Source organism: Entelurus aequoreus, linkage group LG12 (assembly GCF_033978785.1).
Source record: "Entelurus aequoreus isolate RoL-2023_Sb linkage group LG12, RoL_Eaeq_v1.1, whole genome shotgun sequence".
Taxonomy (NCBI): Eukaryota; Metazoa; Chordata; class Actinopteri; order Syngnathiformes; family Syngnathidae; genus Entelurus; species Entelurus aequoreus.
This window is the reverse complement of record NC_084742.1, coordinates 45,414,731-45,435,772: the sequence shown is the minus strand read 5'-3', so window position 1 is coordinate 45,435,772 and position 21,042 is coordinate 45,414,731. Positions and strand designations below refer to the sequence as shown.

General features: G+C 39.5%; 1 protein-coding gene across 6 annotated transcripts in view; it reads left to right on the top strand.

Moving 5' to 3' along the window:
- Window positions 1-21,042, top strand: part of LOC133662258 (NACHT and WD repeat domain-containing protein 2) — a 169,516-nt gene that overhangs the window by 45,222 nt on the left and 103,252 nt on the right. For all 6 annotated transcript variants that reach the window (XR_009828084.1, XM_062066089.1, XM_062066090.1 and 3 more), the window contains exons 5-7: window positions 19,165-19,368; window positions 19,636-19,786; window positions 20,400-20,989. Coding sequence is in view for 5 of the 6 variants with exons in the window: in XM_062066089.1 (XP_061922073.1) it covers window positions 19,165-19,368; window positions 19,636-19,786; window positions 20,400-20,989 (945 nt within the window). In the remaining variant the exon portion in view is untranslated. The remainder of the gene's footprint in view (window positions 1-19,164; window positions 19,369-19,635; window positions 19,787-20,399; window positions 20,990-21,042) is intronic.

The following is a 21,042-nucleotide window of genomic DNA, read 5'->3' as shown; positions in this document are numbered from 1 at the left end:
ACTAGGATGAGAGAAGCTAGATTTAGTCCAGGAACCCTGACATGAACAAATCACACGCATGACAAACCCAATAAATTGGCGCTGTCTACTTTAACGGACTAATTACAAAATGAACGACAGCAGTGCACCGTTCCCGACACAGAGTCAAGGGACGTCATTAAGAATTAAAAGAGAAAACCGATGTAATGAAATAAAATCACTCAACGGGAAATAATGGCAGAAACAGACAATAAAGCAGCCATGTGGAACATGACAGGAACAGCATAGTATGCAGGCAGTAAAGAACCAAATGAGCTGGCTGACCTTATGGATAGACCTTTAGCACAACAAGAACAATGATGTAAGAGTCAAAAAACAAAAACTAAAAGTGACTCTTACTGTAGATGTGTCTCACAGTACTGTGTTTGAAAATTAAAAGACTCGTCAGCCTATAGCCTAGTTCAGAGGAATTAAAGAGAGACATGCGAGACAGACCAGTTGTACTATGGTGTGCAGTATATTTTTTAGTCTGATCTTAATTTTTATGTCATTTGGAGTTGATAATAAACATATAGTATGTATGTATATATGTATGTATGTATGTATGAATGTATACAGTAGAAGCCAAAAGTTTGTGTTTTCTTTATTTTCATGACTATTTACATTGTAGATTGTCATTGAAGGCATCAAAACTATGGATGAACACATGTGGAGTTATGTTCTTAACAAAAAAAGGTGAAATAACTGAAAAAATGTTATATTCTCGTTGCTTCAAAATAGCCACCCTTTACTCTGATTACTTTTTCGCACACTCTTGGCATTCTCTCGATGAGCGAAATAAAAATGTTAATCGTTTGACAGCCTTAAAGATTACACTAGTTTGCTTTGTCACCTTGTAGTGGATTGTCCGAAGCTTAAACAGGCAACAAAAGTAGTTTAGTACAATAAATTTATTTACCCATTATCAGAAGTGCAGGTTGAATTAAGTTGTCCGTGCAAGCAGACACAATGTACTCCAGAGCACACAAGACACACACAAGCCAAAATCACCCCCCAGTTCCGGTCTTCTGCCATTCATTTATATGTCTGTTGTGCGTCATCGTTCCTTATCAAATGCGTCAATGTCTTGTTTTGCTTTTCCTATCTGTTCCATAACAACTCGAATTCTGTAGACAGTCAACACATTCCATAGACAGGTTGGCACGACTTAATATTCACTTTTGTCCCACAACTGGTCCATTCAATGGCACAAAAATACAAGAGTATTGAAAATGAGCGGACATTCTTAAAAGACAAGAAATATAGGTCAAAAGGTCAGAAATTCTACTACATACCCGCCTTCCAGGGTCTTAAGACCCTGGACCAAAACAATTTCTGATATAGACCACTAACTTAAATCTTTACCGCAGATAGAGGCAAAAACCTCAATGTTTTTATACGAGGCAAAAATTCCGTCTATGACCCTCCTTCAGAGCGATCGCTGTTACCAGCCTGCAGTAAAACCATCTCACAGAACACAATTAGTGGCCTACCCTTTGATTTAGTAAAGGAATAACAAATACTTTGATCATGGACATCATTGAACATAAATAGATGAATGTATATAGACTTATGACTGTAAGACATTTTGCAAAAATATTTTTCCCGGCATTTGCAATGAATGTAGTTACCAATATTGTTAATTATCAATTGATTTTGAACACACAACTGAATTTCGTATGAGTCCATGTTCGATTAGTGCTCGTATGGATGGCTCGGTGGTGCCTCAGGCTGATGGCCTGCCGACACCTCGTTGGGCTTTTGGCTGCCTTGGTGAAGAAAGAGATCCACTCAAACAGTCTGTCTCTCTTTGGGGTGTGGTTCAGTCCATTGGGCAGACTGTTCAGTGGCATGTGCGTGCTGGCCGAAATTGGGGAAAACTCAGGTAGAGTTGGAGCTGTGGGGGCTTTGGGGAAGGCTGGGGCAGAGTATGGGGCGTGGGGCTTTGGTCCAGGCCCTCGGCTTGCTTCAGGCCTCCTCGCTGCTTCGGCACTCCCGACACTTCTTTCCACAGCTGCTGGAGTCCCGGTGGACACATTGGCTGGCAACCTTAGTTGTTCTCGTCATCGCTGGCAAGGTGTTGTCTCTCCTCTCGGTTCCTTCCAGTCAGGTATCGGGTGTTGGTCCTGGATCGGCTTTGACCGTGCCCCTCTTAGCGAGTGTAAGGGAATCTGGAGTGGCTGCTTTCATCCTCAAATCTGCACAGAGGAACTGGCACACAAATTCTACATTTTGCAAACTTACCATTTTGGTCTCATGGTCTTTCCACCTTCCTAGGAAGCTGCTGGTCCTGAGAAGTGCTGATCTTGTGACTGAAGAAGATTAACCTGTTTTCTTAAAATAGGTGCCGTTGTTTGACCTAATCTTTTTGGGGAAACCATGTCGGGATATTAGATCATTCACAAAACATTTAATTACTGAATTGGCACCCTCCTTTGAGGTTGGGGTTGCTTTCGCCAACCACTGAAATTGTCAATCTAAATCATTACGTTCCTTTATCCTTGTACCGGATTGATCATATCGATTTAATAAAACCTCAACACGCTCAAACTTGACCCAATCCAAACTCACCTCCCCCCTTTGTCACTCGATCTGTCTTTTCTGTAATCTTGTCCCCCGGGACATTAATTAGAACGAAAGGTGTTGTGGGTTTTAACCATGTCTCTGATAGACAAGGTAGTCCGGATTAGAGTCTGACAGTAACTGCTGTATTTGTTCAGTATGTTTCCTGTGGTAGAAAGTTTAATAATGCGGACACGTTTGTTACTGAATACTTTCTACAGACTTCTGTCTCTCTGCGACTTTGTGTATGTAATAAGCAACTATAATTTTTTGATATGCTTAAATTTTATTTTAGCTCAGCTGTTGTGTAGCTGCTAGCTCTTTGTAGCCTACAGCAGGAGTGTCCAAATTGCAACCAATAGCTATGTTTTTAACAGACAACCGAAATAATTGAAAATGTGGTATTAGCGTATCGGTTCAATCAGCGGCAGCTACGCCCTGTTTTATCATTTGACCTAAATTTTTGGTTTCGTAGGCAGGACAGAGGGAACAATGTGGGTCATTAGTTGTCCATCTTATACCATTCTAATTGTTGTAAGGATAGTTCACATGAGCGGCCATACCTTGAGTCCCACCATATATAAGAGTCAAAAGGCTCCTATTATGAGTCGTCCAATTGGTGATCATACACTTTGGCGGTTTGGGTGGCAGGACACACGGACGCACCTCAGTCAGCTAGTGCTAGGACAGTTGGAGCGGTCCCCGTCTTCCATTCGTTCCTGGGAGGCGTCCCTATTAGTTGTCAGCTGATGTCGTGCTGTCAGGCAACATCAGGAAGTTCCTTCTGTGCAGTATTGAATTGTCAGGGCACAGTTCGTAAGCAGGTCATTACAAGGTGTGTGCAGGTTGACCACAAAGGAATGCTTCAAAGATTGTGTTGAACATTGTCCGTTGACATTTATTTCCAGCAGGGGTCTGTTTGTATCCTGCTGTTCGTCCTGCTGTCACACCTGTATTTTTTGTGAGCATGTTCTGGCTACAACTTTGGAGCTTGTCTTGTTCAGAGAAGTTGGCAGTCCCCCGGCTGCACATCCTTTCCACCCTCGCTTGACCTAGCACAACCGTGGCTACCACCCAAGTCCGTCTGAATGGTTTTACGTTTTGTTGAGGTTTTTTCCTCCAGAATTTGGAACTCAAAACATGTACACCCATCGTTTTCATATCCTCTCGGTTAGTTCAATTTGCATATCACGTTTTAAAATTACAGTCTTAACTATCCCATTAATTGCTAATCAATAACCTTAATTCAAAGATTATACGTACTACTTCATGTGTATTTAAGTACCCTTTTAATTCACTTAAAGATTATGTATAAATTAATTTAAACTATCATTTGTCTATCAGTAGGCGCGAGCAAGCTGTCATGCTTGCACTCTGACCTCCCACTGTGCGTGATACTCTCCAAAACAAAGGAATGTTTTTATTCACGTTTCTCCTTATCTTTCAGCTAAATCTTTTAATCTTTTAATCTTTTAACTTTTAACGTCCGCACTGTGTTTATTTGTATTGTCTGCATTTTAATTTTGCTTTTATTTTCTTTCTTTTCTCTTTGTTGCATGAAAAACGCCGCACAAACATATCCTTGCCTTGCCCGTCTCCGACTGGTTATCCAACTTGGTCATAACAAACACACAAGGCCATGCTCTAAGCGCCATGCCTAATCACACTTCTCCTCTTTTTTATTTTTTATTTTTTATTTTTAACTTTACATATCGGCTCTTATTCTATTAATGTAGGCTGTTTTTTGTAATTATTATTCAACACTATTCACAGCAAAACAGTTGTAAAGTTATAGTTATTCACATTATACTCTCAAAATCTGTAGCTAACTAAAAGCTGTTGAGATTTGGTTTGCCTCCTTTATCTCAGTGGCCTAGTGGTTAGAGTGTCCGCCCTGAGATCGGCAGGTCGCAAGTTCAAAACCCCGGTCGAGTCATACCAAAGACCACAAAAAACTTGGGAGCCAAATCACCAAACATGATTCCCGGGCGCATGGTATGGTGTACTGCAATGTCTAAATAAAACTATAAATTATTCCAAACTAAAATGTCAGACTACACTTTAAAGTTACTTTTATTAAATTAATTTCCAAACTAACCACCACCACAGCAGACATCTTCCTCAATCCTATCCCAATACTCCCATAAATTAGAAAGGTGTTTCACAACAGTGGTTAAGTAGTTATTTTAAGTAATAGATCTCAATATGTAGAAATTAATAAGACTAAATTTGCCCTAGTGTGTGAATGTTGTCTGTCTATCTATCTGTGTTGGCCCTGTGATGAGGTGACGACCTGTCCAGGGTGCAAAGTCAAATTGTGAAACAAAAATTAAAGTTGAATCAAGTGGAAATCGACAGAGTATATGAACTACATTCTTGAGAATAATAATTGATCATTAATATGTTGGAAGCCACATATTGAACATATTAAAGAAAAATATCCAAATCCATTGCTATTCGGTATAAAGTAAAACACATGCTGAATAAGCAATGTCTGCACATGTTTTATTATTCATTTATTTTTCCATATGTAATATTGTTTTGAAGTTTGGGGAAATGTTTATAGAAGAATTATAGACCCAATACTTAAACTTAAAAGGCTCATTTCAATATTACACAAAGCATTATTATTATGATCATATCAATCCATTTTTTAAGTCATAATGTGTTAAATGTTCAGATAATTTAATTTTAAAACAATTGCAATTATGTTTCCAAGTAAAGAACAACAGCCTTCCAGTTTGTATTCTTAGCTTGTTTACATTATGAGGAGAAAACTATCATTTACGGGGGGTATCGATTTTTGAAATAGGTCAAGTAAAATAAAATAAAAACACAAATGTATTTCAGTTTTAGGAGTTAAATGATGTACCATCCTCAGTGATGAGCTGAACACATGTAGTTTTTTGTTATGGTTTAAGAGACCCTTGAAAAGTAAAGTTTTTTAACATTATAAAATATAGTAACAATTACTTTCATCTTTTAACGTTGATGTTCCAGGTAATTTAATGTTCAGTAATTGTATATCATAGGCCAATATAAGCTTTGGCTTCCGCCTATTCTTTTTTCGGTCATTCTTTTTTCTTTTCTTTTCTGTGTGTAAATGTGTATGATTGTTAATATGTCTAATTTACTGTTAAACTGCTCACACAAATTGGTTGATGGTTGATTACATGACCAAAATAAACTTATTTCATCTATTCATTCATTATCTATCGCACTCATAGTTTTATTCCATTTTGCATGTAATTATTCCTATTGATTTCTTCCCATTTCACTCAAGCAACTAAACAAACAAATAAACAAACTTGCAGCTAACCACAATCAACAGCATACTATTTACGAATCCAAAATAATCAGTCTTATAAAATAATTTTAGCTTTAGATATGATTTAGGGCAGTGGTTTTTAACCTTTTTTTTTTTCCAGTAAATTAAAGAAATAAAATACAGCATAATGTCATTATTTTCTGATTTATTAAATTGTATAACAGTGCACCATATTGCTCATTTGTTGTAGTCTTACTGGACTTATTTGGACAAACAAAAAATAAGAATAACTAAAACGTTTTAAAAATTAAATAGTGATTAAATTATAATAATAAATAATAATCCTTTGAGAACTACTGGTTTAGCCTATAAAAAATCCTTTGTCTCATACATCATTACACTGTACAACTCCTCTTTGGGGGGCTAGGATGACAGGGAATGCAAAACAATAACAGTGCAATACTTTTTTATATCATGGTCGTTAATGCCTAGTTTCTCTTTTAATAGAATCTATTTTGTTTCCATTTATACCCTTATTAGTTACTGTTTACTTTTTAGTTCTTCTTCCAAAGGGAACTCTCCTGAAGGAATCAATAATGTTTTATCTGTCTATCTATCTATCTATTACTAACCCGAGCACAATTCATGACGTCATGCTCATCTTGCAGACAGTTATTTCCATTTAGTTTTATTCTCTATTTGTAATTCTACATGCACCAATGTCACATAAAAATTTGCTTTCTTTGTTATTTATTTACATTATTATTTCTGGTTTACTTGCTGTCTGTTTACTTAAAGGCCTACTGAAATGAATTTTTTTTATTTAAACGGGGATAGCAGATCTATTCTATGTGTCATACTTGATCATTTCGCGATATTGCCATATTTTTGCTGAAAGGATTTAGTATAGAACAACGACGATAAAGATTGCAACTTTTGGTATCTGATAAAAAAAAGGCTTGCACCTACCGGAAGTAGCGTGACGTAGTCAGTTGAACATATACGCAAAGTTCCCTATTGTTTACAATGATGGCCGCATGAAGTGAGAGAGATTCGGACCGAGAAAGCGACAATTTCCCCATTAATTTGAGCGAGGATGAAAGATTTGTGGATGAGTAAAGTGCAAGTGAAGGACTAGTGGGGAGTTGAAGCTATTCAGATAGGGAAGATGCTGTGAGAGCCGGGGGTGACCTGATATTCAGCTGGGAATGACTACAACAGTAAATAAACACAAGACATATATATACTCTATTAGCCACAACACAACCAGGCTTATATTTAATATGCCACAAATTAATCCTGCATAAAAACACCTGCGTGTTTGTTATGCTAGCTCCTAGCTCCTCTGCTAGCTCCTAGCTCCATAGAACACGCCAATACAATTCAAACACCTGATCAACACACACAATCACTCAGCCCAAAAGACCGTTTACCTAACCCAAGGTTCATAAAGCTTATATATTTTTAAAAAGTTACGTACGTGACGCGCACATACGGTCAAGTTATCGAATGTTTAGCAGCCAAGGCTGCATACTCACGGTACCTGATATTCAGCTGGGAATGACTACAACAGTAAATAAACACAAGACATATATATACTCTATTAGCCACAACACAACCAGGCTTATATTTAATATGCCACAAATTAATCCTGCATAATAACACCTGCGTGTTTGTTATGCTAGCTCCTAGCTCCTCTGCTAGCTCCTAGCTCCATAGAACACGCCAATACAATTCAAACACCCGATCAACACACACAATCACTCAGCCCAAAAGACCGTTCACCTAACCCAAGGTTCATAAAGCTTATATATTTTTAAAAAGTTACGTACGTGACGCGCACTTACGGTACGGTACGTGTTATGCTAGCTCCTAGCTCCTCTGCTAGCTCCTAGCTCCATAGAACACGCCAATACAATTCAAACACATGATCAACACACACAATCACTCAGCCCAAAAGACCGTTCACCTAACCCAAGGTTCATAAAGCTTATATATTTTAAAAAAGTTACGTACATACGCAAAAAAAAGCCAAAGCTGCATACTCACAGTAGCACGTCTGCGTCTTTGTCATCCAAATCAAAGTAATCCTGGTAAGAGTCTGTGTTGTCCCAGTTCTCTACAGGCGTCTGTGTATCCAAATCAAAAGTCCTCCTGGTTAGAGTCTCTGTTATCCGAGTTCTTCCATCTTGACTGCATCTTTCGGGAATGTAAACAAAGAAGCGCCGGCTGTGTACTGTTGTGGCTGACTACGTTCGAAAAATACGTCCATTTCGCACCGACAACTTTCTTCTTTGCTTGCTTGGCTTCCTTCTCCATAATGCAATGAACATGATTGAAACAGATTCACGAACACAGATGTCCAGAATACTGTGGAATTATGAAATGAAAACAGAGCTTTTTCGTACCGGCTTCAATGTGGAAGGCATACCCGTGTTCGTCGGGCTACGTCACGCGCATACGTCATCCTCAGAGGCGTTTCGAACCGGAAGTTTAGCGGCAAATTTAAAATGTCACTTTATAAGTTAACCCGGCCGTATTGGCATGTGTTATAATGTTAAGATTTCATCATTGATATATAAACTATCAGACTGCGTGGTCGGTAGTAGTGGGTTTCAGTAGGCCTTTAAGTTCTCATATTTTGGTCTGTCTTCCTCCTGATTAGAATTTGTTTAACGCTTCTCTACGTTTTGTTTTGACAATGGCGCTGAGTGGCTCTTATCTGTACTTCTTCAGACTCTATGTTTCACAGATGCCCTTAGATGTATTAGAATATAAATTTAACTTTTATTTTATTGTGTGTTTATTCCTAAAAAAAATTAAAATGTCAATGTATAATCAATTTATCTTTCTCAAATTTAAATTCAATATTATTAATTTATTTGTTGTATAACTATTAATTCAAAGTTACAATGTGTCCTAATCTATGATGTTTGTGCGTGTGTGTTTGTCTCAACTTCCACACAGAAACTGGATGGATCAGATAAGCAACAAGGCTGTACCAAAAAAAAAGTATACTAGACATATAAATGAATGATGAATTAAACAATGTTTCAATGTCCCACAATCCGTATTTATTGATTGATATTTAAACGTGTAATTTTCCATATATCTATTATTTTACTGGACTTAGCAAGCACCTACTACTAGCACACTCTACAGACCGAGAATAACTGTTCAACCACACTTAGTAATGCCAAGCTAGATGCTAACTTAGCCTTACTATGCCTCAGTAAGCAAACTTTTGCTAACACAATGCTAACCTAGCTCAATGCTATCCTAGCTCAATGCTAACCTAGCTCAATGCTATGCTAACACAATGCTAACCTAGCTCAATGCTATCAGTGTCACTCCTCTTCGAACCAATGCCTCACGCAGCTGTCACTCACACAGCCTCGTCACACGCACACACTCTTATCTCAAAATGTCTCCCAGCTGAGACTATATGCGTCACACAGTCACTCACACACAGAGAATTTACCAGCACAGTTAAAAGTAAATGCAATAGACAACTAATTTTCTCATCCAGAAGCACAGCTGTATCATATCAGAACCTTAATAATAAGAACAACATTTATCATTCACTCTTAGATGGACAAATAGTCAAGTTTAAGGAGGGTAATCTGGGCTTCTTTGCTTAGGCTGCTGCCCCCGCGATCCAACCTCCGAGAGCGGAATAAGATAATTAAATGGATAAATCATTCACTCATATGTTTTCTGTACATAAACTTTGTCTACTTTCTCACACGCACACACATTTTAGACAATTTCCAGACTTTTACAGATAGCGGGGCTGTGAAAAAAGCGTGAGGGGAGGTTGCAAGAGGGGGGGGGAAAGGAAGGGGGGGATTAAACCAGACAAGAAACCAGGTGCTACACAAAAGTTATTAAAATACGCAGATATATATATATATAAATTAAAAAAACACACACATTTTTATCCCACAAACCACTCCCCCCTGGTCCGGACCAATATAAACAACTAATGCACGTGTGCTTTTGTGGAATCGGCCGTCTCATATCACAAACACAGGTCCCATCATTACTCATACAACGGCGATTAACCCGTTCCAGCGGAGCAGCTCCTGGTTTTACTCCCTGACCAATACACGGCAACAGCATAAAAGCACCATAGAGTCACTGATAATCACCCAATGCTCTACAGTCATCATGTTTTGGTCAGTTCCATACAGTTTCACCAAAGCTTCACCAAAGCTCCACCAAAGCTCTACCATATGCAGCCCGATCAATATCCATCTATACTGCAGCCAATTAAACAGAACGTCGTGACAAATACAGCTCAGTTGATCTCCTTTACCGGAGTCACCAAACGGTCACCCAAAATGAGGCTTTTCCAACGCTGCAGTTTCCACATAGAGAGATATGTCGCACATTCATAGACTTCATAAATTTGTATGGGCCAAATGTGCCACCAGTTAGCAAAACCCTGCCTTAAATTTAGCTGTATCCAACTCTGGCTAATTCTGATGCACTTGCAGAAAGAAGCATCCTCTGCCAGCAACGACAGAGGATGAAGAGGTTAAGAGAAATGTTTCGTCTCACATAGTCTATGCTTCTACACTCCAAACCACCAAAATTCTATCAACAATCCCCTGATGTTAAAAACAAGAAATCACAAGTTTTCAACAAACACACAGACAAATGATCACATATAAAACAACTCAATCCAACCATAATTTACCCCAGTCCAGGTTGTTTTTGGAGAACCTGACTAAACCTATCTTTTATCAAAATAGATTCAGCAATTAGTCTTATCGATCTGGCTCTCTCCAGGCAGAAAATGTTTACACTTTAAGCAAAACGCTTACCTTGTATTAGATGCGCGCGTGCAGCACACTGTCTGCCTGACAGAGAGAGCGAGAGCGGCTGTCGACCTGTAGCTTCTAAACCATCCCGTTCGTGACGCCAATTTGTGTAGTGGATTGTCCGAAGCTTAAACAGGCAACAAAAGTAGTTTAGTACAATAAATTTATTTACCCATTATCAGAAGTGCAGGTTGAATTAAGTTGTCCGTGCAAGCAGACACAATGTACTCCAGAGCACACAAGACACACACAAGCCAAAATCACCCCCCAGTTCCGGTCTTCTGCCATTCATTTATATGTCTGTTGTGCGTCATCGTTCCTTATCAAATGCGTCAATGTCTTGTTTTGCTTTTCCTATCTGTTCCATAACAACTCGAATTCTGTAGACAGTCAACACATTCCATAGACAGGTTGGCACGACTTAATATTCACTTTTGTCCCACAACTGGTCCATTCAATGGCACAAAAATACAAGAGTATTGAAAATGAGCGGACATTCTTAAAAGACAAGAAATATAGGTCAAAAGGTCAGAAATTCTACTACAACCTATAACAAAAAGTTAAGATGTGGATCCTTAAAAAGGTTCATTATGTCTTCTCATTCATATGCTTTTACTGTCAAGTAAATATTGTTTGACTAAAATAAAAATTTAGAAGTTGGTGGATGTGGATGTTTTGTTCAGATAGCTTAAAGGCCTACTGAAACCCACTACTACCGACCACGCAGTCTGATAGTTTATATATCAATGATGAAATCTTAACATTGCAACACATGCCAATACGGCCGGGTTAACTTATAAAGTGCAATTTTAAATTTCCCGCCACACTTCCGTTTGAAAACGTCTATGTATGATGACGTATGCGCGTGACGTCACGGCGACAACGGAAGTATTGGTACGCCATTGAATCCAATACAAAAAAGCTCTGTTTTCATCTCAAAATTCCAGAGTATTCTGGACATCTGTGTTGGTGAATCTTTTGCAATTTGTTTAATGAACAATGAAGACTGCAAAGAAGAAAGTTGTAGGTGGGATCGGTGTATTAGCGGCGGACTACAGCAACACAACCAGGAAGACTTTGAGGTGGATAGCAGACGCGCTACCGTGAGTACAGCTTTGGCTTCCAAACATTTGATCGCTTGCCCGTACGTGCGTGTCCCTATGTGCATGTCACGTACGTAACGTTGGGGAAATATATGTTTCTTGCCGACTCTGATGGCGGCCAGGGTGTTGTCGAAAGCTACAACGCCCGCCGCCGTCCCGTAGCTAAGTTAGCTTCAATGGCGTCGTTAGCAACAGCATTTTTAAGCTTCGCCAAGCTGGAAATTATTAATCATGTATTTACATGGCCACGGTTCAATAGTATTGTTGATCTTCTGTCTATCCTTCCAGTCAGTGGTTTATTTATTTTGTTTCTATCTGCATTTGAGCCCGATGCTATCACATTAGCTCAGTAGCTAAAGTGCTTCACCGATGTATTGTCGTGGAGATAAAAGTCACTGTGAATGTCCATTTCGCGTTCTCGACTCTCATTTTCAAGAGGATATAGTATCTGAGGTGGTTTAAAATACAAATCCGTGATCCACAATAGAAAAAGGAGAAAGTGTGGAATCTAATGAACCCTTGTACCTAAGTTACGGTCAGAGCGAAAAAAGATACGTCCTGCACTGCATTCTAGTCCTTCACTCTAACGTTCCTCATCCACGAATCTTTCATCCTCGCTCAAATTAATGGGGTAATCGTCGCTTTCTCGGTCCGAATCTCTCTCGCTGCATTGTAAACAATAGGGAAATGTGAGCAGCCCTATCCCCTGTGACTACTTCCGGTATAGGCAAGGCTTTTTTTAATCAGCAACCAAAAGTTGCGAACTTCATCGTCGTTGTTCTCTACTAGATCCTTTCAGCAAAAATATGGCAATATCGCGAAATGATCAAGTATGACACACAGAATGGATCTGCTATCCCCGTAAATGTGGTAGGTAGTTTTTTTGGGTTGGTGCACTAATTGTAAGTGTATCTTGTGTTTTTTATGTTGATTTAATAAAAAATAAAATAAAATTAAAAACCTGATACCGATAATTAAAAAAATTTTACCGATAATTTCCGATATCACATTTTAAAGCATTTATCGGCCGATAATATCGGCAGGCCGATATTATCGGACATCTCTAGTAATTACCTGTTTTTTTAACCCTCCTTTAAAAAGAGAAGACAGTTATGTCAAAACAATGCTGATGTCTTATAAAAAGCAGCCAAAAAACATAACCTTTTTGAGACATACAAAAGTGTGACTGATGTTTGCAGTGTGTACATTTGGACAGATGAAGTACCGTATTTTTTGGACCATTGGGCGCACCGGAATATAAGGCGCATTAAAGGAGTCATATTATGATTTTTTTCTAAATGTAAAACACTTCCTTGTGGTCTACATAACATGTAATGGTGGTTCTTTGGTCAAAATGTTGCATAGATTATGTTTTACAGATCATCTTCAAGTCGCTTTCTGATAGTTTCTTCAGGATGCGCCGTTTTGTGGGCGGTCCTATTTACGTGGCTCACCTTCGGCAGCGCCTTCTCCCCGTCATCTTTGTTGTAGCGGTGTAGCGTGCAAGGATGGGAGTGAAAGAAGTGTCAAAAGATGGAGCTAACTGTTTAAATGACATTCAGACTTTACTAAAATCAATATTGGAGCAGCATCTCCTCATCCGTGGCTCACTATTGCAACAACGCCGGAAACGTGTCCTGTGAAAAACCGTCCGACCGGAACTCTCTAATAGCTAAAGTTCCGCGGATAAATTATGTAAACTCACTACTCTGGTAGTTTTTAGCGCTTCCATAGCGAGATATAAGTTAGGACTTTACACTACTTTATATTATAAATGACAACAGCAGAGGGTGAATGCCCCATAACAAGAAGATAGTGAAAAAAAGAAAGCTTATCGACTACGGAATCGGCACAGACTACAGTGGCGGACGCGTGCAAATTTTTAGTACTTATGCAGATCTCAAATACACATCAGCAGGTACCAGAAGGTAAGAAAAGTTGGTTTTGCATAATATTGTGAAACAAAACGCCAGATAATAAATAAATAAATAAATGGGTTATACTTGTATAGCGCTTTTCTACCTTCAAGGTACTCAAAGCGCTTGGACAGTATTTCCACATTCACCCATTCACACACACATTCACACACTGATGGCGGGAGCTGCCATGCAAGGTGCTAACCAGCACTCATCAGCAGCAAGGGTGAAGTGTCTTGCCCAAGGACACAACGGACATGACTAGGATGGTAGAAGGTGGGGATAATGTCTGCTAATGGGTGCCATTTTGTGGTCCTATACACAAACCATAGTAATACTTGTATCTCTGACTACGGTAGCCAAAATGGGCCGACAATCCATCAAGTGGTGCGGCTTTAAAGTCATACTGAAACATTTTGACAGATTTTTGAGTGCCGTGTGTAATGTTCTATATTTTCAATGGAACTTTTAAAGTTTTGGTGTTTACTGGCATCATATTGCAGTCTATACGTATCTCTTATGTGTGACTGCCATCTACTGGTCACACTTATCATTACACCATGTACCAAATAAAATTGCTTCGAGGTCGGTAAGCACAACCAGATTTATTCCGTACATTAGGCGCACTGTCGATTTTTGAGAAAATGAAAGGATTTTAAATGCGCCTTATAGTCCGAAAAATACGGTACACGAGTTTACTAAGGTCAACACTTAGCCTGGAACTGAGTCCAACACTTACTACAGCATCACATGTAAATATCCTTAAAATGTAAATTGCCCCAAATAATGAATTTTTATGCCTGTTGTGCTCTTCAGAGCCCGAACAGATCACATTGAAAGAACAGGTAATACAAACCGGCCGCCATCAGGCTAAAGGTCAAGTTGAAAAGAAGCGGCGCAATCTTAGCTTTTGTGCTCCCGGCCTGCTGTTGTTCTTTAAGCCACGCTGATTCCATTCACGGCAGTCAGCCCACAATCTCACCAGTTTAACCTCACCTGACCCTGAGTGTCTGCACGCCACATCGGGGGAAAAAATAGGCATGAAAGAAGCAAAACATAGCTCCATTTTGTCATTGTATTCGCCTTTGTGCATCCGTTGTTACCATGGAGCTGAGAACGAGGTGTTCACAACTTTCTCTTCACCCATGGGTGCCTCGGCAGTGCTCATCATGCCACGTCGGGCTGCCTAAACGTTTAAAGGTGTAGATCAGTGGTCCCCAACCTTTCTGTAACTGCTTGAAAATTTGTCCCACGGACCGGGGGGGGTGCTGTGTGTATTATTTTTTTATTTTTTTTGTCATAAAAAAATACAATCATATGTGCTTACGGACTGTATCCCTGCAGACTGTATTGATTTATATTGATATATAATGTAGGAACCAGAAATATTAATAACAGAAAGAATGTGCGAATGCGTGCGAATGAGTGTAAATGGGGGAGGGAGGTTTTTTGGGTTGGTGCACTAATTGTAAGTGTATCTTGTGTTTTTTATTTGATTTAATTTATGAAAAGAAAAAAAAAAGATGTTTTTTTTAATTCTTGTACCAATCGATCCACGGACCGGTGGTTGGGGACCACTGGTGTAGATGTCGAACATTGGAGCATTTATTCCCATCTGAGAGCATCAGAACACCAACATCAGGACCAGTTATTACTGAATCTCTAAATAAATGCCAAATACCGTATTTTCCGGACCGTAGGGCGCACCGGATTATAAGGCGCACTGCAGATGAATGGTCTATTTTTTCTCTTTTTTCATATATAAGGCGCACCCGGATTATAGGGCGCATTAAAGAAGTCATATTATTTTATTTTTTTTCTAAATGTAAAACACTTCCTTGTGGTCTAAATCAGTGGTCCCCAACCACCGGGCCACCGGTCCGTTGATCGATTGGTACCGGGCAGCACAAGAAATTAAAAAAAATAAAAATAAATAAATAAGTAAAAAATGTTTATTAAATCAACCTACAAAACACAAGATACAATTACCCAAAAAACCTCCCTCCCCCATTTACACTCATTCACACGCATTCGCACATTCTTTCTGTTATTAATATTTCTGGTTCCTACATTATACATCAATATAGATCAATACAGTCTGCAGAGATACAATCCGTAATCACACATGATTGTATTTCTGTCAAAAGATGGAGCTAACTGTTTTAATGACATTCAGACTTTACTTAAATCAATAACGGAGCAGCATCTCCTCATTCGGAAACAACAACACTAAAAATGTGTCTCGTGAAAAACCGTCCGACCGGAACTCTAATAACTTAAGTTCCTTGGCTGAATAATGTAAACTCACTACACCGGTATGTTTTAGCACTTTCATGGCGAGTTTACAGATAGATATAAGTAAGAACTTTACACTACTTTATATTAGAAATGGCAACAGCAGAGGATGAATGTCCCATAAGAAGATAGAGAAAAAGCGTATCAACTACTTATGAAGATCCCAAAAACAGATCAGCAGGTACCAAATGGTAAGAAAAGTTGCTTTTGCTTAATATTGCAAAACAAAACGCCAGATAATGTCTTACCTTATACACACACCATAATAATACTCGTATGTTGAAGCACAGTACAATCCATCAAGCGGTGCGGCTTCATAGTTTACCAAAGTCGTACTAAAATATTTTGATAGATTTTTGAGCGCCGTGTGTAATGTTCTATATTTTCAATGGAACATTTAAAATGTTGGTGTTGTTTACTTGAGACACATTGCCATCATAGTGCAGCCTACACTTATATCTTATGTTTGACTGCCATCTACTGGTCACACTTATCATTACACCATGTACTAAATAAAATAGCTTTAGGTGGGTAAGCTCAACCAAACTTATTATTTACATTAGGCGCACCGGGTTATAAGGCGCACAAGTTTTTGAGTTTTGAGGGAAAAAAAAGATTTTAAGTGCGCCTTTGTAGTCCGGAAAATACGGTATTATGTCGTTTTTATTAGTTGTAGCTTTTGCAATCATGCTCTAGCTGAAAGTTGTTGTGTTGTAATTTATGATATTGTCTTGTCGCATTTGCATTTGGTAAGACCTTTGGTATGACCTTTCGTAGGTATCCGCCATTTTTGTTTTGATGACACCACAGACGGGCAGACAGACTTAACGTTTAACGTCCTTTTCGTTAAAAAAAAATGCTAAACGTCATATGAAGTTTGCCGTTTTTTAAATCCAATATTTTCGTTTTTCAAGAATCAATAAAATCGATACATTGTCTTTTAAATCTATGTTCTATCGATACCTATCTTCCGGAAGACCAACTTGCCGAGCACAGATCGATATACTTTAAAAATATGACTTTAAATCGATCTGTACCGTATCGGTTAATCGTTACACCCCTATCATTTACATCCCAAATAATATATTGTGAAATATATTGTTATCTCAGGAGGCTGCAATATATATCGCATATAGATTTTAGGCCATATCCCCCATCGTACATATGTGTTTCCACTAAAATCAAATCAGTATTCCCACATAAACGTGTTCAGCCGTGAAAAAACGCAATTTAGAGCACTTCATGTGCTGTGGTCTAAATTTCCTGTTCAATACCACCAAAATAAAACTTAAACCAATAATGTAAATAATCCATAAAAGGTGAAATTACCACAAAGTTTGTGCAGGAGCCTTGAAATCCAATAGTCTTAAGTCTCCAAAGAGACATCCAGCTGTTAAATCAGAACCATTTAGAGCTACAAACACACACACAAGTCCGCATGTGACATACCTGGACAGGGGCGGGCTTTTCTGTAATCTGTCAATAAAGATTGTTTCCATGGCAATTGCAGGGGTTGGCATGGTGATGGTAAGCATGACAATGAGCCACGACTGTCTTTCTTCTTTTCTACTCAACTTTTCAGCTTTCCAACGGTCTCAAATTCTCAGCCCTCCCATTTAAAAAGAAAAACCAAAAACACTTGATAATTGCCTCAAGGACGCATCTCAGCCTCGCCATTTTCAATTGTGCTTTTTCTTCCATCTACTCGTGCAATGGGATAGCTGGAGATAGAGAAGCCTTTATTTTGGTTAGGGTTGATGTAAGTCTAACATGATCGGTTCAGGAAGTATGACCCCTGCATGGAAGATGATCAAGCAGCATTCCAAAAATTCATTGAGGGTTCTGTTTGAGCAGTAAGCATGAGTTGCGCACGTTCCGCAGCCATTGCTTCTTCAGAGAGATGTTTGTGGCTCCAGGTGGGCAGAGCATGTAGCAGAACGATAGATACAGCAGGCAGTCTATTTTGTTGATTGATGGAGCAAGGGATTGTTTGTTAATTCATACTGTAGTTCCAGATATACGTGCACACGATAACTTAGTTGCCCATCCCAGAGGACTCATAATGCAAACTGCGCATAGTCTGACTATAAATCCTGAAAGGACAAAGACTTGGACTCTTTTTGGCCCGTTTTCTTCAGTACCAACCAGTGCTCTTACAAACTCCAGATTTTTTTTGTTAAAAGGGGCGACATTCTTTTGTGCATTGTTGCTTCACAGCTGATTTATTCCTTCAGGATTGTGTGCAACATAGACACACGTCATTGAGGATGCTGTCCAACAGACCTTGATTTGACGTGTTGCCCGCATCTGCTCTTGTTGCGACTGCCAAGGCAACCAGGACCAGCCCGACCTGGCATGGCTCTGAGGCGCCACTGCCACCAGTGTTGCAAGCATAATTTTCCTTTTCAGTCCTGCGCCTTGGAGTTTAGTGGATTTTCCCTGAGGCTGCGAATGTGCTCCGACACGGGAAATAAAGATCAACCAGTCGTGAAGTGGAAAGCTTCATTTCTCTCGAAGGTTGTCCTTGAATGTGGCGGATGGAGCACATCAAGGAATAGCCCAGATAATACCAAATTAGCTGTCAAAAGTTTGCGCCAAAGACAGGAGAAGAGATTTGCTGTGTAAAGATGAAGACATGGGTGGTGATGATTAGAATACTAAACTAATGGGCCCACACACGTTATCTTTACACATCTACATCCCTGTATTTAACTACTGTATTAGGTTCCGGGCCAGTCTTTTTACACATAAAGAAAATCTGCTCATGTTCTTAAGAGTTTAAAATGGAGACATTAATCGTTTCATGCATTAAGACTTTTTTTTTAATAATGCCCAGACCAAAATTGATATGCCATTTTCCAATGACGGAGCAAAAAGCATACAGTATTTTTTAAAAAGACTATAACCGAACAACAAAAATATTCCTGTCTAATTGGAAAAAAGCCAGAAGCAAGTTCAGCACTGCTTGTTTCTCTTTGTTTTCTGTCATGACGTGGAGTAATTATCATAGTTAGTCACACACTTAGTAAATAGTGCATACACACATTGGTAGACGTCCTAACGGTGCTGAAAACACTTCAACAGCGCTGCAGATAGATGGTTTTGAATACTTTTCCATGCCACTGACTGATTATTTGCCTGGCTAATCTCTTCTTGTCCCATCTCACTTTCTTCAGGGTTTGGTAGGAGAGAAGTATGGCAGCATCCGAGTGCCTGGTGAGGTGGAATCAGCTGAGTTTGAGATGATCTTGGATGCAGCGGTAGAGGCTGGGCTGGACACACACATCTTGGACGAGTGGTACTGCAGGGATGAAAACTCTGTGCCACCCGCATACTACCTCAAACCTAAAGCCCAAATGCTGAAGAATTACCAGAACTCTGTGAGTGTATCAATGAAAGAGCTTGCAGGTTACCCCATATAGCGTTGGTCGACTTGCCTGCCTTTGCGATGTTTTGTTTCTCATTTCTTCGTCTTAAACTTTGTGTTATACCAGAAAGTGCATAAAAAAGTTCACTTCGAAATTCGAAATTCTAATATTCAGTCAAGCAGTTCTGCATGCATCCCCTTTCTGCAGTCATTTCTCAGTGTGACGCAAGTCTGTAGGCTAAATTCAATCTGTCCTTTCCCTGCCTGCCATCCAACTTAGATGGAGTCCAGCGGGGCAGCCAAGACCAAGAATGACAAGGCCTGGAGGAAAGTGTCTGAGGAGATCAAGCGGATTTTCCGTACGGCAGTGCTGCAGCTTCAAGAGAAGGGGACAATGCAGGGCACTGAGGCTAAGAAATTCCTTTGCTCTGGTTAGTTTCAGGTCTGCATTTTCCATGTCAGAGCATGCATCTTATTCTTATTAATCACTGTTTTCTGACAGTAGCTTGCCAATTACAATGTGTTGTTGCAAAGGGATAAACAACAGTCAATAATAAATAATAAAAACTTGAATCAGGGGATATTCTTTAGTGTAAGAAAAATGTTATACTCTTTAATTGAGCTCCTATAAGGACAAAGTTTTTCTTTCACAATTGTGTCTCTGGGATCAAATTAGCAGGCTCGTGTGTGAACAAAACTACACAAGAGATACTGGTAGACTCTTTGCGGGGAGCCTCTTTTACCCTTCAGTCGTGCCGTTATCAACTTTGGCTCCAATTAAATGAAGCTCGGGGGAAATCAATGTAATCGCTGGCAAAAGGGTTACTAAAGCTTCTCAGATTATCGCCTGAAAGAAATCTACATCTGTTAGACTTCTATCTAAGGAAGATGTCGAGCATTATACTCAAGCTGCATCTTAATCAGCTTACTATTGACAGCTTAGGAAAATAGTATCCATTTAGTTTAGGTTTCCACATGCAATTTGTCAGTGTGTACTAAAGTGACAAATAAGACAATGTTATTTTTTTGTTTCTCTCATTTTAGCGTTGGAGGATGAATTAGACTTTGCCCTTGGGAAACAAACTCCTGCCTTTCTCAGGAAATGTGTTTGCTACATACGCAAAATCTCAAACTTTGACCGTTTTGCCAAACTCCCGGAGATGTCCCGCTACATGGACATTGTGGTGAGCGGTGATCGCATCATGCGCAACCAGGAAGCCTACGAGCGCCTGTTGAAGGTGCGGGATGAGTTTATACCAACAGTGGTGGCGGCGTCCAACCTTCGTGTTTACTCCTCTGTCACACATTGCGACATGAAACTCGGCTACTCCCAGGAAGTGGAGAGCCATTATGTTGAGGGTCTGTGCAAACAGTTCTACGAGGACATGGTGGATATCATTCAGGCCACAGTCCAGCAGAACTTTGACACAGAGACTGACCCACTGTACGATGAGATCCTGCAGCACTTGTCCCTTTGCAAAGCCTACGCAGCATTGTATGAATATAAAACTGAGTTCTTAGATTACCTGCAGGAGTACATTTTACCATCTAAGGGGAGTAGGATGAGTCCGCTTGTGGTGCACGGAGGACCCTGCACAGGAAAAACGTTGCTGCTTTCGGAAGTTGCCAAACAGGTAAGATCACTCAGTCTAGTGTTAGTATCAATTCAACAAAATATGTGGTGTGA